The 20,173-nt window shown below is 36.0% G+C and overlaps 1 protein-coding gene across 1 annotated transcript in view; it reads right to left on the bottom strand.

The window, feature by feature from the left end:
* LOC148943393 (lysosomal acid glucosylceramidase-like) overlaps nt 1–20,173 on the bottom strand; it is a 117,033-nt gene that overhangs the window by 79,553 nt on the left and 17,307 nt on the right. Inside the window, exon 2 of the mRNA XM_089101121.1 lies at nt 4,243–4,422. Within this exon, the coding sequence (XP_088957247.1) occupies nt 4,243–4,422 (180 nt within the window). The remainder of the gene's footprint in view (nt 1–4,242; nt 4,423–20,173) is intronic.

The raw sequence follows: 20,173 nt of genomic DNA, 5'->3' as shown, positions 1-20,173 counted from the left end.
GGGTGCAGGATCTAACGACTAAAAGCTGTGGCTTCCATGCACTACTATATTTTGTGTTCCGATGCCGTGGCTATACTTACAAGCAGTTTCTCCACATTTATGGTGAAAATCCACGTCTGAACGACTTTCTAGTGGAAAATATACTTACAAGTGTATTTAATATTGATTTCAGTGCCCTAAGAGTAAAGTGCTTAAAAAATGTTTGTGGATTTGTTTATTAATAAAATGTATATATACAACAACTTCTTCAAATTTTCACTTTAGATTTCTTCATCGGTGTATAGGCAACTGTCATGAACCACTGATGCTGGTAAATCATTTGGATTCACTGTATATTCATCTTGATTGACGGCAAAGTCAGGGTCACATTTTCTGCAGTACAATGTAACTTCACTCTTGTCATATCTCTTTGCATAGTCAATGATACTATTTGCATTCATATTATGAAATTCACGAGTTTCAATCTGTCTATTTGAAGCAATATCACATACAGTGTTTTCAAGTGGTGAATCACATTCGATAACTGCCAAATAAAAATCACTTGGTTTATAGTCATAGTAGGCAGTGTCGTCACAGCGATGACGTAGAAACCAGATTGTCTTGTTACCCCAACAGTTGAATTGTAGACCAGAATCCTCTTCCCAGAATAATTTAAGTCCACGACGATACCAATAGCGTAGAAATAAACTAAAATCACGTTTAGGACTCTTTCCAATCATAGCGGGGTAAGTGTTCTCCCACTGATCACATTTATCATGGTGACAATTGGAGCACAGGTGCCCTCTAGGGTGAGAGTCACACACCTCCTCAAGATATGAATTACATCCTTTAATTTGTACTGCATAGCCCCAATATAATTTGCAAGGATTACATAATTTACACTTTTCAATATAGTCAGCAATAATTGTACAATTCTCAAATTGAGTCAAACTGCCAAGCTTGTACATGCACAATCGACATATATAGAACATTTTTTTTGGTTTCCGATGTCAACTCTCTCACAGCTAAAACGAAACTGATCGTCTTCGCTCGATAAATTCAAAGTGGAGGAAGGGGGAGAGGAGTAACTCTGTGACGTTACCTCTTTCGAAGGAGGAGCCATCTACATTGAATCCACTGTCAATGTTTTCAAAAGCATATTCACAATATGATCTTGCTTTGTTTCAATAATTACATCAATAAATTGACTATATGTATTGGAATCGCATTTCAAAAGTTTCATACAATAGTCCAATGGGGGAGAATCACTTTTCAATATAATTTCAAGTGTTTCCCGAGAGAACATCCTACGTTGCAGCGATAAATCGAGAAAATCATTTTCCAAAATCAAATGTTTTTCCATAAACACTAGATTTGATCTAATTCTCTCTTTCTCAAGTTTATTCATTTTTAAGTCATTTCACTCTGACTGCTGACTCTAGACTAACCCAGATTCATTAGTCCTAACCAGAAAAGAAAGGGAATATTTTCGATTTCGAAACAATTTTATTGAATAATTATAACAACAATAATACTAAGCATGTACAGTTAGTGATAGTGTTTATTGTCTTTGATATGTTTCACTAAAGCGCTTAAAGCACGTTGAAGTCTATTCACATGTGCTATATCAACTTTTGCAGTGAAACATAATTGATCTTCCATTTTAAATTTGGTCAAGGATATCACATATCTTGCATATACTGCATCCCATTCCAGACAAAGCCGTGATCCTTTCGTAATTTCCACCGCAATGTTTGGTGCTCTTGTATTATTACCATCAACTCCACTATCAACTTCTAAGAGGGTAAACATTCCACTCGACATCAACACAAATATATATCCAAATGAGTAAAGTCAAAACTGTTCTTCTCACTCCTTTGAATTCTATTCACAGACTAATAAAACTATAGCAAAAATCATTTCCTTATATTCCCTCCGGCGCTAAGATGTATCCGACTCGCTGACTTGCTGAGAAGAAAACACATGATTTAACTGTTTCCTGAAAACACGTAACATTTGCCTCGAGCAACAACAACAACATGAAGGAAGTGTCATTGACCTGTCCCCATTAGACTCAATAATCCATCGAAGTGAGAAAGTTCCTTTTTTTCCCTTCTCACTGACAAAAACTATAAAACATACATAAATGTGAGAAAGTTGCTGTTTTTTCATTCTCACTGACAAAAACCATAAAAACATCCATAAAAGTGAGAAAGTTCCTGTTTTTCAAATTCTCAATGACATAAACCATTAAAACATCCATAAATTACTGTTGACATCCATGAAAACATTAAATAAATTGACCTACACACATAACCATCCATAGAAACATCCATAAAAGTGACAAAATTCCTGTTTTTTCATTCTCACTGAAAACAAACAGACATAAATTATGTAAAAAAAAGTTATAGGTGGCAGCAGGGGTGAGTGATCGGAGTTATAGGGTCATCTCTACTGGTCGAAGTGAAAATCGATGTCATTGTAGGCTACTCTACATACAATTTACACTTTACTGAAGTCGAGCATATGTTGAGAAATATGAACTACAATTCCAGCTTTTTCTAAAATTAGGAATATGAGCTTCTGATCTAGCTGTTCCCCCAGTATTTTTTTTTTGTTTTAATTGCGTTGTACGTAATTCAGTAACAACCAGGCGTGTTCCATTACAAAGTTTGTTTCTCACAACTCTATTTTTAAAAACAATAAAAACGTTAGCGTAAAGAGCGAGGCGTTGAGGAGGGGGCAGTCCCTTTCATATACGCTTTTAATGTCACTCCTTACTTTCAGTTAAAAAAAATTGTTTTTTTTTATTTTTGAACGTTTTTGAATTAATGCAGGTTTTGATTTTGGCTCACCGTACATGAATAAATAAAAAAAATGCATATTAATTTTACCTTTATTTGGTTAAATGGCTTTCTCGAAAGTGATTTAATTTTATTTACGAACGTTTATATTAGTAATAAAAGTACGTAACTAACGAATTAACATACGTAACGAATTTCTATATTCATATATTTTTAATAAGTATATTAAGGGGTTCGCCCCCTAGTCAATACCTCGCTCTTTACACTAAAGTTCAGATTTTGTTCCAATTCTTTAAAAATAACCCCTTAACCACAAAGGCCGTTAATTAGAATAAATAGCTCTTATGTAAGTACTAAAAAAATCTTTTGCTTAAAGAGCGAGGTATTGAATAGGGGGCTAACCCAATCATTTACGTAATAATTTCTGTTCGTTTGAAGTTTTGATGTGACTCCTTACTTTCAGTTGAAAAACTTGTCTTTAAAATTTAATTTCTGATCGTTTTATAAAATAATCCTGGGAAATCCGGCGCCCCCTTCATAGCAATGACCCTTCCCCATGAAAACCTCCTCCATGGAAAGATCCTCCCAAATAACCACCGACACACCCCTCACTACCAGAAACCTCCCCCCCTGAAAACGTCTGTAAACTTCCCAATAACCAATACTATAGCTTATGTAAACATTGGGTAAAGTTCATAACTTTCAGCCCTCCATTCAGGGACTTTGAGGGATTAAGTTATCCTAAAAGACATTGTTATTATATTTTCGACCATGCTGAGCAAAATTCTATCTAAAAATTTTGATCCGGTGACTTTGGGAAAAAATCGAGCGTGGGAGGGGGCCTAGTTCCCCTCAATTTTTTGGTAACTTAAAGAGAGCACTAGAACTCTTAATTTCCGTTTGAATGAGCCCTCCCACGATATTCTAGGACCACTGGGTCGATACGATCAACCCTGGGGAAAAAAAACAACAAAAAAACAAATAAACACGCAACCGTTATCTTTCTTCTGTCAGAAAACACAACATTTCGAAGTTTTGCAGATAGGAGCTTGAAACCTCTACAGTAGGGTTCTCCGATACGCTGAATCTGATCATGTGATTTTCACATGTTCTATAACTTTTAGGGGATGTTTCCTCCTTTTTTCGAAAATCAAGCAAATTTTCTCAGGCGAGTAACTTTTGATGGGTGGGACTAAACTTGATGAAACTTATATATTTGAAATCAGCACTACAATTTGGTTCTTTTGATGTATCTATTGGTATCAAAATTCCGTTTTTTAGAGTTTCGGTTACTATTGAGCCGGGTCGCTCCTTACAGTTCGTTACTACGAACTGTTTGATAGAAATCAAATTTTGTTAGTGGCACAAATTCAAAAAAAGTAACTGAAATTTCTAGTTAACTTGAATCTTTTATCCTGATATAGTCAATTAAATTAATGAAATTTCTGAATAAGCCTACCATTTCTGTTGACATTGTCAAATCCAACTTTGGTATGTTTCAACCGATGTTCCGACAAACTCGACGAAATAACAGTAGCAAATCCTGCATCTAGAGTAACATCTTCGACGGGGTCACAGTAGGTCGAGTTGCAAACACAGACAAACGAGTTATAGCCGTAATATCGAGGAATACAAGGTTCTGCAAAAGTATATTTTTCAAAGATTGTTTGTGCCATACAACAAGACTACAAAATAATATGAAATGGCAAAAAAAGCAGAGAAGCGGAACTAACTAAAACAACAATTTATGGGAGGAGCATTAAGTCACTCCCATCCCCTAACCGTAAAAGTTCTAAAGCCTATTGCATCACTTCCTTTTTATTGAAAACTATACATATTTTGAACAGTGTGCTTTAGTTATGTTACCATGAATGTCCGAAATCCAGTTAACAATATTCACCGGTGAAGGTCCGAAATGCCTTTTTTTTTGTTGGATTTAGTCAGCATTGCCAGACAACTTTTTCAGTTTAATGAAGGTATGATGATGACACGTTAGGTTAGGTTGGGTTAGGTTGTTCTAAGTTAAATTAGGTTTTTAACCCATTTGATCCTGTAAGCTCAGCCAGAGACGACCCAGCTTTGAATGGGTACCTTTAGAACACGGGAAGCGTCGGATGATTTGCCCCCCAACCACACATTGCACACCCGGCCAAAGGCATCGAATCAGGAGATCGGTCCCTGTGCAACGCAGACCATTGGTCAGCTTGCGAAACAGTTTTTAAGTTTAATTAACCTAACTTTATCTTTTACTACCATAGCTTGTGTAAGACTGAAAAAGCTGACTCGCAAAGCTAATTGGATCAAAGCAGAGATAAAAGAATTTCGGACATTCATGGTAAAAGTTTCACAAAGTAGTGATAAAGAATAAAAATGGAACACTATAATCAAGATAACTGGAAAAACTAATGAAATTAAAATGGATGTCTAATATATAATAATATTAACTCTTGGATAACTCAACACTTCAATATTTCATTTAACTTTGTTATTTTTTTCATTGTTATAAATATAAGAAAAACGCGTATAATGTTTTTCCTTTTCGGTAAAGCGTAAATAACACAACAGGCTTTAGAACTTTTATGGCTAGGTAAGAGGGAAGCGGTAGTAGCCAAACTCTTATTTGATGTAATTTTTGTTCAGTTTAAGATTGGCTTGAATATTCAATCCAATTTTTACTTGTTTTAAGATTTATTTATTCATCTATACCAACATCTGTTATTTTTATGTCTGACATGATCATGTATCTGAATTCCTGTTTGTTTTGGGTTTCATTTATTCTTTAATGATAGTGTCTGGTCATTTTGAATTGGAATTATTATAGGAATTTCTTTCTGCTTATTTTAATTCTAATATTGCTCTTTACTTTTCTTTGTAAAATTTCTGTCAAAGTTATTATTGGTTAATATAATGAAAATTTCTCCGACTTTAACCTCTTAGGCTTAAGAATTAAATATCTGATTCTAAATTATTAGTTCTAAATAGCATGTTTTGACTTATTTCAATGTCCCCACAATTTTCTCTAAAAGTTTCAAATAAATGTCAATAACCGCTCCTGATATTTCGAAGACACCCTTTTTGACGACCGGGATACTTATAGAAACTTATCGTCAAGTACAACATCCCCTGAACATTCTCTGAAAGTGTCAACTTAAAGCCCTTAATTGTGTTGCGCAAACCATTTTAACAAGCTGAATGTACAAAGTATCTGTTGATTTAGTTCAATATCCCCTGAAGGTTTTAAATAAATACAATTATCTGATCCTGAGATATTGCAGCTGCAATATCTCACAATATCTTAAAACACAGAAGTGTTATTAAACATCCTCTTCAATATTCTCTGAAAGTTTCGACTTGACATCCTTTCCTAATTGCTCTTGAAATATTGAAGAAGTGCAGTTTTTGGTAGCCTGAACGCCAGTAGTGTCTTCAGTCTTTGTTTAACATCCCCCTTAGCACTCCATAAAAGCTTAAAGTTAATAACCTTAGCCATTGTGAGATACTGCAGATAATCCCTTTTAACCAACTGAATTCACTAGGCCATTTTAACGAACAGGATGCAGATAAATTCTTCTGGTATACTTCAGTAGTTCTAGTTGTTATAGTTGAAGTTGCAGTAGTATTTGCAGTAACAATAAGAGTAGTAATAGCGGTACTAATAGTAGTTGTCACAGTCGCATGTAGCACCCACTTCAGTCACGAGTGGTCGCATTTGTAGTCACAAGTTGTCGCGCTCACAGTCATCAAAGGATACGAGCCTGAGAAAATGTGCCTAATTACCCAAAAATATATTTATTGTTTTCTGTGTACTTTTCATATTCCCTTAATTTTCATGAAATTCATTTTAGAAATAAAGTTTCTGAGATTCCTGTTTTACTGAATTTAAAATATTGCGGAATTCTTTGATTTTTTTTAAAATTATCATCTGAATGATCCTTTAAATAATTCACATTCGACATTCAGGGGACATTAAATAATGCCCCCTGAAGAGGAAAACACCCCGTAGAAGTCAAAGAATCACACTTAACGAAAATCACATGATCAGATTCAGCGTATCAAAGCACCCTACTGTACCTGTTTCAAACTCCTATCTGTAAAAATGTGGATTTTTTTTTGCCTAAAGAAAGATTATGGATTCGTGCTTATTTGTTTGTTTTTCCCAGGGGTGATCGTATCGAACCTGTGGTCCTTGAAATTCGGGATACTGCTCATTCGAACGGGAATTAAAAGTTATAGTGTTATGTTTAATTGTCCAAAAGACTGGAGGGCAACTAGGTCCCCTCCCACTGCTCTTTTTTTCTAAAATCATCCAATCAAAATTTTAAGATAGGCATTTGGTTCTGCATAGTTGAAAGGCCCAGTTACTATACCTTTGGAGATAACAAATACCCCCATATCTTTTGGGGAAAGGTCTTCATGTTATTAAGTTTGCGCCTTGTTTATTTAAATGTGCATTAGCCCGCTCAAAAATAGTTATCCCATTAAGTGTTACTGGATATTTATCATTTAAACAATTAAAATCTACTATAGGAAAATTTGGACTCCCATTAACTGCATAATCGTCCAAGAGTGTCTTAGTAGCATTATCTTGCTAAGGCTTGTGAGCTGCCGAAAGAAATGCATTTTTGAAGCACTGAAGCCCTGTATCGAAACGAAATCGCTGTACACCTTGACACCCCTTTAAATCTTCATTATATTCTGCCCCCACAACCCCACTCCCGCGGCCTCCCCTTAAAATAAAGTTCTTTTTAAATTTACCCACATTAATATCCAAACTCCCAATAAATAAAACCACCGACCCACTACCCACCTCAGTATAGTGATCCAATTTTGTTATATTATCAACCCATTCCATAAAAACTTTCCATAGAGGGTGTTTTTATGGAATGGGTTGATAATATAACAAAATTGGATCACTATACTGAGGTGGGTAGTGGGTCGGTGGTTTTATTTATTGGGAGTTTGGATATTAATGTGGGTAAATTTAAATAGAACTTTATTTTAAGGGGAGGCCGCGGGAGTGGGGTTGTGGGGGCAGAATATAATGAAGATTTAAAGGGGTGTAAAGGTGTAAAGCGATTTCGTTTCGATACAGGGCTTCAATGCTTCAAATATGCATTTCTTGTGGCAGCTCACAAGCCTCTGCAAGATAATGCTACTAAAACACTCTTGGACGATTATGCAGTTAATGGGAGTCCAAATTTCCCTATAGTAGATTTTAATTGTTTAAATGATCAATATCCAGTAACACTTAATGGGATAACTATTTTTCAGCGGGCTAATGCACATTTAAAGATTGGTGTTACTGTTTTACAATATGAAACAGAGTTTGAGGGGGGTGAGCGCAAAAATGGGGTTATATTTCCAGTGAGTGCTCCGTCCATTGAATCATTGGAACATTGGGTTTGGCTTCTTTACAAGCCAGCCAGTGATCCCGATTCAATTGGAAATTTTTTTTCCAATACCAAACATTAGTCGGGTCCTGGGGGAGGGTAAATGGAACCAACGGGGGGAATGCCATTATTGTCCAACATGCCTTTCTAGATTCCGGTCAGAAATTAAGCTAATCAATCATATAAGGCATTGCAAGCGTCACGGATTTCAATCTGTGCGAACGGTTAGCGGTGACAGGGCTATCTAGAGATTCAAGAACTTTCAAAATTCACTCCAACAAAGTGACAAGGTGGCCTTTGCGAAGCCACTCTCATAGATGTGTATGATCCATTGAATTCAAATCTTGTTAAAAAACATGAGGTCATTGCAGTCTCTTATGCTCACGCACAAAGAGACTCGTGTAATTCCATGCAATTGGTAGAGGTAGTTGAGAGACTGAGTGGTGAGGATTGTATGTTCTCAGCTGTGACAGAAATCATTAAAACAGCAAATAAATCGATATCACGGCTGCGAAATACGTTCTATCCAATGACTGTATCACCAGAGGACGAGTTGGCCATTAAAACTGAAAAAATATGTTGGGTTTGTAAGGGGGAATTTATTGAGGGTAATGGGAAAGATGGAAAGGGAAAAGGGGGTAAACAGATGGTCCGTGACCACGACCATTTTTGCAACCCGATTGTATTGGGATTGAACAATTTTCGTAGAGTGGCCCATCAATCGTTTAATTTAAACGTTAGTCAACAATTGTTTCTACATGTTTATATACACAATTCCAGCTATGACCTGAAATTTATTGTACTGGCGTTGGCACGATTGCAACGTGGTGGATTTGTAGATGGCGCATGGGTAGATGATTCTTTTTCTTAGAATATCATACCCAAATCGTCTGAAAAGCTGCTGCTCTTAGAATTCAAATGGCAAATAATAGATAATAATAAATTGTGCATGAATAAGATCCGTTTTTTAGACTGCTTTAACTTCTTCCCCAAATCCCTAAGAAAACTCTTTGAATTACAGAAAAGCGTCGATTTTAATACTTTTCCCCTCCTTAAGAAGCACCTCCTTAAACAGCACTTTCTAGACGGTGAAATGTATAATTTATTAATGTGTAAGGGCATATATCCGTATGACTACTACAACTCCACCGCGAGGCTTCCTGAAGAACAATTGCCGCCCATCGCCTCATTCTACGATTCACTTTACGAGCGTCAATGCACCACTGTCGACTATGAATTTGCCAAGAGGTTTTGGGGTAAGAAAGGGTGTAAAATGGGTGGGATTATTGTATATTGGACCTGGAAAGTGATGTATTGACGTTGCTGGATGTTGTGTGTAAGAACACGGATAAAATCTATGGTGAATTTGGGTTGGATTTAGGTTATTATTTTTCCACTCCTCATTTGGTGATGGATTTAATTCTTAAAATCAGCAAAGACGAAATGGACTTGATCACCGACGTGGATCAGCATCTATTTGCAGAGAGATCAATGAGGGGAGGGTATGTTTTTCATGATGATCGTATCCTTGAAACTGATCCAACTGGACAAGACACCGGTGTAAAGTCAGATGCAGTTTTCTTGGATATGAAATCCCTTTATCCGCCGGGAATGTCTTACCACTCTTTGCCGTGTGGTAATTATAAATGGCTTAACGATCCTCGTGCTTAAAATTTCCCCGACATTGCCAATGTTGAGGAGAATGGACCACAAGGATGGTTTCTTTAAATCAATGGTGAAAAGCCGATGGAGCATCATGACTCAGTGAAGGATTTTGTTTCCCCGTGCATAAAAACAGCAGTGACTAGGGACTCTTTGAGTCCATACAATATTTCTAAGGTAGAGGATGATGGTGTACACTGGAAACCTTCAAAACAAAAACTTATCGCCGACCTTCATCCGAAAGAGAATATCGTTGTGCATCACGTTCTTTTGCGGTGGATGGTAGCCAACGATTTCAACGTCACAAGGATAAATAGAGCCCTCCTATTTAACCAGAAACCCTATTTGAAAACGTTTATTGACACTTCTGTTGGTAAACGTTCCGAAGCGAAAAAGAAGGTTGAAAAGAAAATCTTTAAACTCATTTTGAACTCAGCTTTCGGTAAAATGTGTGAGAGTGAACGTAATCGAAGTCGTTGTGACGTTGTGACTGACCCAAAAGAATGTGCTCGAATCGTTGCCGATCCCAACCTCACATCATTCACCATTATACACTCGAATATGTTCCTCTTGAATAGAAAAAAAAGAAATGTAATTCTAAATAAAAATATTGCAGGTGGCAGCGCAATAACCAAAATATCAAAAAAAATCAAGTTGTCATTCTTTTGCGATGTGTGTAGGCGCCAATGGCCGGGGAGAGAGAAGTTCAAGTATATTACGGGGATACCGATTCACTTCTGCTAAAAGTTAGAACCGCGAATTTATTAAAAGATTTCGAAAAAGACGCGCACATTAGCTCTCGAATGGACTTCACCAATTGGGACGAGTCCATTTACCCGGAGCTAGTGAAGCGCCAGGCCCCAAATCAGTTATTAATGTTAAAATCAGAGACAGGAAGTGACTTGATCTCCAGTGGTGTGCCTGCAGGTCGGAAGGTTTACTGTCTGCAAACACACAATGAGGTAATCAAAAAAGTCTGCAAGGGGTTGCCTAGACACTAAATGAATCTGAATTTTGAAATGAGTGTTTATAGAAACTGCGTGGAAAATAGTACAGTTCCAAGGGCGAAAGTCATGGGGTGGGGAACCCTTTTAATTGTGATAAGTGCTTTTTAGTGTCTTGTTATTGAATAAATAAAAAAAATTGTTTTAAATTTTATTATATGACAGTGCCTTTTACATGTTTTTATATATGTGTGTGTGTGTGTATTAATAAATCGTGTAATATTTTTGTAGTGATGTTTTTATTCTGTAAATAAAAAACATGTATCATTCTTAAAAAATGTTCTTCTTCTTCTCGAATCTGATTAGGGAAATTGCTATTATTATTTATTCAAGGGAACGATGCAATCTACAGTCAGTTGTGTTTTGACATCGATGCAAGTGGGGACTATGTATCAATTTAAAACTCTATTTACATCATTTCTTTGCGGACCATCAATGTCCGGCAAAACGAGACTTTTAAAAAAAATAATTCAAAATCGTGATAAACTGTTTTTTGAAAATCCAACAAAAATTTACTATTGCTACAGTGTTTGGCAAATATCCTATGATAGAATAAAACTATTGCCCCGGACACGAAATTCATACATGGACTTGACATTTTCAACAGTATTGAATCAAACTCTTGGTGGATTATTGACGATCTGGCTGAGTTCATTGAAGAATGGTCTCAGGAGATGATACAATTGTTCACTGTCCGATCTCATCATCAACGGATCTCCGTAACCTTAGTTCTAAACAATCTCTTTCAGCAGAGCAAGTGTATGAGAACACTTGCTTTGAATTGCACCTACTATATCATCTACAGAGTCGTTCGTGTTTCCCGTTCCCTCATAACCCTAAACAGACAGGTGTATCCAGGTGAACCCAAATTCCTACTCTCGGCCTACAATCAGGCTACCAACAAACCCTACAGATATATTCTATTGGACCTGAATCAGAACACACCCGAGGATCTGCGTGTAGTCACCGATATTTTTGATAATGAAATTACTGTATATCTGCCGGTGAATAGTAAAAAAAGGTCGTTAGTTGCAATCATGACACTGAAGAAACTACATGATCATCGACATTTATTCACCGTCCTAGGTAATTCAAAACCACGACTTAGGAAGGCCATACTCAAACATGGTGTCGACAGAGAATTCATTAATCTTGTATCTGAACTTTGTTTAAATCTAACTGAAGGCAATGTTCAACTTCCAGAAGGTGTTAAGCAACAGATAAAGCAACATCGTTCCCTTGTACGCTCCCTAGCATCAGCGGCAAGCAAAAATAAAGGAAACGATTTCTTCAAGCGGGTGGTAACTTCTTTACACTTTTACTGCCAATAATTGCAGGACTTGTAAACAGTTTTTTCTAGAGAGAGAATGGCCAAACCCTATAAATTGACTCCAATTGAACTCACCCTTTCTACAAAGGATCATTTCGAGGACAATATCAATAAATTCATTAACAATGAGACAATTGCCGACGATGAAAAATTAATTCTGCTTCAAAATGCACTTCGCCGAGTCGACAAACACAAACCCTATAGTGAGAGACCACTCAAAGTAAATGTCATTGATCACAATAAGGAAATGACTCCATCATCATCATCAACAACAATAATACCAAAAAAAAGATTTGTCTAAAGTTATGACAAGTGTTGCAGATCTAATGCCATATTCCTATCGTGAACACTGTAAAAGACTCTTGACATATCTCAATGACAGTGAACATGTTCAAATTGACGCTAATGGGAATCAAGTTGTAATCCATGGCAAGACCTAAATTCTACTTGATTTATTATCAGATTTGGTCACGAATCGTAAAAGACTTGTATCATTTGACAGTCATCTGCATACATTTTTAAACTCATCAAGCTTTCCCAAAAGCTTTATTGCCAATAAACTTGTTTTAAAACGATTAAAGGAATTTAGTCAAATATCAAAAGATATTTTTAAAACATTTTCGGAAAATACTAGCACGCCAAGTGGAAATAATTTCACAAGAGTTATGAGTGGAGTCAAGCGAAGACGTCTTAATATCACTGCATCTCCCTCACCATCACCTGTTAGTATGCAAATGGGCAGTAGACAATTCACTACGTGTTTACGTTCAAAATGGTTAAAGCATTGAAATATGTTTATGAGAATATTGGTGCAGTGGGAAGCTTAAGTTCACCCACCTCACTTGCTCAAGTCACTGGAATTGAAAAGAATCAGGTGGCAGAGTATCTACAGAATGAATCAAGTTACACTCTACATCGTAATCGTAGAGTTCGTGGTAATCACTATCGAAAAACTAAAGCCTTTTTCCCATTACAAATACTACAAGCAAATCTTTTGACTCTGGATGAGATTCAACGGCGTCACAATCACCCATACAAGTACATTCTACTTGCAATCAGTGTTTTTAGTCGCTATGCATATGCCATTCCACTGCGGTCAAAGAGCGGCGATGAAGTTGCTAAAGCTCTTGAAATCATCTTTGAACAGGATTGCTATAAGAAGATTCAAACGGATCGGGGTAGTGAATTTATCAATCCCCATGTAAAGAAGGCTCTACTGAAATATAATACAATGCTCTATCATCGTCATAGTCCAATAAAGGCAGCATTGGCCGAACGGCTGATAAGAACTATTCGACTTTTAATTTCTAGATATTGCACTTTGAGAAATACTGCTGCTTTTATTCATGATTTGGATAAAATCATGTTGATTTATAATCAACGTCCACATCGATCCCTGTTCAACTCAACCCCAACAGAAGTTCATCATGATGTCAATACATTTGACACTTTTCTTAAACAATATTCAAATGGTGGTGGTCGTGGTAATGAGATGAAAAAGAAGAAATTCAATGTTGGTGATACTGTTCAAATCAATCGAACTACTAATGTTTTTGAAAAGGGTAATTACTTATGGTCCTCTGAACTTTTTAAAGTCTCCAAACTCTTATACACTACACCCATAACTTATCGTCTACGTGACATGAAAAATGATGAGATTCTTGGCTGCTTTTATGATTATGAATTACAAAAAGTTAAAAACACCGGAATCTATCAGATTGAAAAGATATTAAAGATTCGTACTCAAAGGGGCATGTAACAGTTGCTTGTTCGTTGGCTTGGATGTAACTCTGATTTTGATTCCTGGATATCCGCCGAGGACATACACAATGCCCAATGATTTTTATGTAACATTTATGTCCAATGTCTCCAAGCCTCTCTACAATGATTTGAATAAAACAAGTGATTTTTGGACGAAATTCTCCCCCACCATCAAATTTGATGATGGAAAGTATGAAGTGGCTCTTGTCGACTGCATTCTCAAAAATACCTATGATATCATGAGAAAGGATCGTGTGTACGAGATAAAAGTTATACCATTCGATTGGTCACTCTTTGTCGAGTATGAATGGGTTGAAGCATTTAAATCTAGTGAATATCGCCATGTTACAATGAGATATAAAGAATATGGTACCATGACGGCTTTGCCTCGTACAGTCAATAGAAAAATCTCATCTCGTAGTAATGCTACATTTAATTTTGATTATTCAGTAGAACACGGTAGTATCTACATTACCTTATCCGTTGACACTAAAATAATTTATCTCAACGATAATCTGGGAACTTTTATTGGCTATCAAAATACTATAATTAATAGGAAAAACGCTAGCACTCTTAGCGGGATGGATCACGTTAGTTTGCTGATTATCCACCTGGTCTCGCCTCGGACTCTTGGATATTTCTTTATGCGTCCTTTGTGGAAACATCGAGAGTTGGTAATTCAATTGTCTCCCCCCTACGTGTTCTTGAACAAAAAACAACCCTTGAACATGTTCATCACTATAATATAAAGCATCTTCAGTATGTTTCTGTAAACACTTCGTATTTGGAACTCTTTCAGTTAACACCAAGAAGTGAATTAGGAGATCCTCTAGCAATAACAAAAGGTCTGGCCATGATTACATGTCATTTTCAACCCATTCAGCAACAATAAAATGGCTAATAGAAAAATATATTTGTATGTCCTGATATTGATTGCTATGTTACTGCTCTCCCACCACGACAATTGGGTCATGGAATGGACTATTATAAAGGCCGTTCGTCAATGTCGGGCTATGGTCTTGGCAGATGGTTTGCTAAGCTGTTTCGCTCTGCAATACCGCTGGCTAAAAAATATATTGCGCCGGTTGCCGCAAATTTTGCATCCTCTACTGTACACGATTGGGGGATGGTACGTATTTTATAGAAAGCGTTTCACAATATATCAGTCTCAGCTCACGATCCCTTGGCGAGCGATTGAAATTACATAAAATTGGAAAAGGTTTGTAAAAGAGGAAGAATATCTCATCCTTCATCAGTCTCTACTCAGGTAAGAAGCGACAGACACCATCATCATCACTCTTGTCAAAGAAAAGTAAGAATAAGAAAAAGAAACCAAGAAGAAAAATTTTTAGATCCAAAAAGGATTTCTTTTCCTAGATGGCATATCTACCCCACAAGGAGTCTCATCCCACTGTCACAACATCTCTAAATCTTTTCAATGCAGAATGTGTGGATGTGAGTGTAAAACACGGGTACTATGAACAATTCTATCCACAGCAACCCCTATCTGAAAACATTCATTTTCAAATTTATTCCAATGAAGACTACTTCATAGATTCATCATCCACATTTATCGATTTAAAAGTTGTGGTGAGGAAAAAGTCTGACAATTCACCTCCCTCCAACGTCGATGGACTGTCCTATGAAAATGGTATACTACACAATTTATTTAAACAAATATGTGTCTACATAAATGGAACATTGGTGAGCACTAGCAACAATTTATCGAACAATCTATAACATACAATTTATGTTGATGACTCCAATGGCCTATAAGAAATTGAGAGGTCTGCCAATTGGATATGACTATAGATCAAATATTGATACTGATGGTGAACTCACTTCGGCAGTGAGCAAGGAGTATCATTTAGTTGGTAGATTCAATCATGAAATATTCAATATATCCCAATGGATGCCCCCCAATGTTAAATTGACATAAAGTAACAACTTGCTCCGTCCAATTTCATCTTAAAAAAACACTTGATGCAACACCCTGCTAATGTCATTCTCATCTCGGCAATACTTCATGTGCGAAAACAATAGGTTATGAATACTGTTGCCTTGGCAATTGAAAAACTAAGAGCCTCTGGAAATAATATCAAACTGCTCGTTCCTCACACAATTGCCAATCAACGTCATATTGCCACTTGTTCATGTACCTACACCGATTCTTCATTTATCAATGGTGAAATTCCTTCAAAACTTGCCTTGGCTTTTATAAAAAATGTCTGTGCCATAGGATCGTGGACAAGCTCGCCACATGAATTTGAATTATTTGGAATTTCCTCTCTTTTATGTAAAGTAAATGGAAGTCCTCTCTACAATATATCCTTTGATAAATCCTATAGAACCCTATATGAATTGACAATGCAATCCCTAGATCAAGATTCTCAACTATATGAAATTGGTATTACCGATTCAATTTTCGCAAAAAGTCATGGTATCATAGTTTTGGACTTGTCTGGTACTCAAGATATGAGTATTGTCAGAACGGGTACTGTACGTTTAGAGTGTACCTTTGACAAACCCATGACAGAGAGTGTAACATTAATCTCACTCAATCAACTTGAAACCTATTGAGAAATTACCCCCGACAGTAGTGTTCTATTAGACTTGGCACCATGAACACCAGTCAAATAATCAATGTATTTAACATGGATCTTTTTATGTCCAAATACAAATCCTATTGTATACCCTCAAATTTCCTTGATTATATTCATACTGTTAACAAAACCATTATCATTGTTAATAGTAGTCCATCGACTGTGTAGACGGGTCATTGGCTATGCAACTATCAAACAGCAAAGAATATAGAATTTTTTGATCCTCTTGGTCTACCATATGTATTCTACACACCTCAAATCAAAAACTATCTTGAAACATGTTGGAAGACATTTATTCAAATTCAGATGCGAGTATAAAATTTATCGACAAAAATTTGTGATATTCATGCATTGCTATATTTAATTTTTCGATGTCGTGCCTATATTTTTGGTGAATTCCTCAACACATATGTACACAGTCCACGTTTGAATGACTTTCTAGTAGAAAATACCTTCTCAGACCTGTACAGTATTGATTTCAGTGCCCTAAGAATAAAGTGTTTTAAAAATGTATATGAATTTGTTTACTAATAAAATATATATGCACTATAATAAAAGTCTTTTGTATTCATTTGTTTAGATTTCTTCTTCTTCTTCATAGTCATTTAGATTGTCATCATCATCGTCGTCGTTATCGACAACGATTAGTGGTGGTAAATTATTGGGATTCAACTTTTATTGATCCTGGCGTGCAAAGTCAGGGTCACAGTTTCCCCGATATAATGTAACTTCATTTTTATTAAATCTTCTTGTGAAGTCAATGATACTATTACGATTCATATTGAAAAATGAATCTGATTTCTATCTGATTATTTGAAGTAATGTCGCACACAATATTCTCATATGAAGAATCACTTTCTGTCACAGCCAAATAAAAATCACTAGGTTTATAATCATTAGTAGCATTGTCCTCACAACGATGACACAGGAACCATACTCTCTTCATTTTTTTTACAATTGAAGCGTGCTCCAAATTCTTTTTTCCCAATACAATTTAAATCCACGACGATACCAATCCCGTAGAAATAAACTAAAGTCACGTTTAGGGTTTTTTCCAATCATACCAGGGTAAGTATTTTCCCACTGGTTACACTTATCATAATGGCAATTGGAGCACAGATACCCATTAGGATGAGAGTCACAAGTCTCTTCAAGACAAGTATTACAGTCCTTAATTTGTACAGCATATCCTTTATGCAATTTACACGGATTGCATAGTCTACACTTTTCATTATAGTCATCAACCGTAGTACAGTTCTCACATGATGACCAGCTGCCCAATGTATATAAACATAGTGAACATGTATGATACATTTTTTCGATGTTGTCCGTCTCACTGCCAAAAACAAACTGACTCAAAATCAATAAAAAAAAAAATGTCTTCTAGGAGGAGGAGGATGAGGAGTAATCGCGTATCGTCACAAAAACTTATATCCTACAATTTTAAAGAATGAATTTCTAGGTAGTGGTGAAAAGCAGAATCACAATGTCATTTTGTTTTGTTTCAATTAATTTATCAATAAATTGAGTAAAGGCATTTGATTCACAACGCATAACCTTCATACAATAGTCCAAAGATGGAAAATCAGTTCCCGTTATGCCGTTAAGCATATCTAGCGAAAATATATTCCGTTGAAGAGATAATTCCAAAAAGTCATCATCTAACACTAAACATTTTTCCAATTTGACTAGATTCCGTAAGATCTTCTGTTTCTCAAATCCAATCATTCTCGTTCTTGATACTCCCACTACCGACTATATACTAAAATAACAATTGCATGTTTCTACTTTGTGCACAATATCAATATTTTTTGGTCACCTCCCACCATCATAGAGAGAGAAAGTGGAGTAAACTATCATCTAGAGTGTCTAATAAAAAAAAGCATTATAAAAAAACATTTTTATTGACAGAAATGTAATAAAAGAACATATTTTCACTCTCTTAGCGTTAGGTGAGTCGATCCGATTTCCCTCAATGTGCTTCATAATAGCATTCAATCTATGCTGTAGTCGTGATAAATACATTATATTCACTTTTGCCGCAAGGCATAATTGTTCATCTGACTTAAATTTACTCAATGATATAACGTATCTGCCAAACATCTCATCCTACTTACATATTAGTCGACAGTCCCTTCCAATTACGGCTACTAAGTTGGGAGCCGTTGTCTTCACAACCCAACTGTCATCTCCTTTGAGCTGTTATAGTGTGCAACGGCTCATTTTCACAATATTTGAAAGTTTATTTTTCCAATTTGAAGTAATAAAAACTAATCAAATTCAACTTATTGACTGAGATACTAACTCGCTATCGGACTTTTTATATCCACGCTCAATGTCAGAGTAAAAGCGTCAAATCCTATAATCATGCTACAATGAAGAATAATGTCTAACATTAAAACATCCATAACAGCCTGAAAAACTATTAAAAACCATATATCCATACAAAAAAAACCATTAAATAAAACACCAACCACATAACAATACCATGGAAAAAAAACCATCAATGCATGACAACAGTCATGAATTTTAACAGGAAACATGGAATTTAATATCAAAAGCACTGTTTCGTTAACGACACAAATTTTCATGGTAGGCTGATTCTAGTTAGAACATAAAAAACCAACCACAGATATGACTTTTTAGACGTGGTGATTTTTTTTATGATACATGTTAATGACTGCCCCCGTTGTATGGTATGGGTACTACCCCCGTCGGAATTGTTATAGCTACACTACTTACTGGGAAGTGTGCACACGTTTTTCGGTAAGGGGAAACATTTTCTGCCGGGGCGGGGTCCACGGGGATTATTTTCCATGGGAAGGGACGTTTCCGGGGGTGAACTTTTCAGGGGAAATTGTGTACTGCAGGAATATGGCAGAACAGCTATACAAAATTCTTCTTATATATCTTGCTTTCTCGTTGCCGACTCAATTTTACGCGTGGAGATGTTAAGGGTATTTGTCTGGGGTAAATTCCTACTGAGATTGAATTGTCTAGAGGATATTTCCGTGGGGAAGGAGGATTTATTTCGTAAAGGTAGAGCCATATTTGCTGGCATTATTCGAAAAAAGATCAGAAATTAAAGAATAACCAAGCTTTTTCAACTGAAAGTAAGGACCAATATTAAAAGTTAAAACAAGTGGAAACTATTACGTATATGAGGGGGTTGCCCCCTCCTCAACACCTAGCTCTTTACGCTAAAGTTTGAATTTTGTCCCAATTCTTTCAGAACGACTCCTGAAACACAAGAGTCGTTTTATTAAAACAATAAGAAGCTTCTTTGAAAGTATTAAAAAACTTTAGTGTGAAGAGCGAGGTCTTGAGAAGAGGGCAACTCCCCTGATATACATAATAATTTCTGTTCGTTTTAAATTTTAGTAAAAATCCTTACTTTCAGTTGAAAAAAACTCGTCTTTTTAATTTAATTAGATGAAGAAATGAATCCTAAAAGGGACAGTTATTAAAATGAAAGTTCAGATAAAACATAAAACAAACATAAATTACCAAACATATGACCGGGCCATATCCCTCTGAGCCTTTTAAAGGCCAAAGCGTTATTTGTGGTCTTCTAGAATCTATTTGTATTTTGAGTTATTTGTATTCTTCTTTTAATAAATAAAATAAAGCTGAATCAATA

Source organism: Artemia sp. Qi Xiang Cuo, chromosome 15 (genome assembly GCF_049724085.1).
Source record: "Artemia sp. Qi Xiang Cuo chromosome 15, ASM4972408v1, whole genome shotgun sequence".
Classification (NCBI taxonomy): domain Eukaryota; kingdom Metazoa; phylum Arthropoda; class Branchiopoda; order Anostraca; family Artemiidae; genus Artemia; species Artemia sp. Qi Xiang Cuo.
The sequence above is the reverse complement of the archived record's forward strand: the minus strand, read 5'-3'. Positions and strand labels throughout refer to the sequence as shown.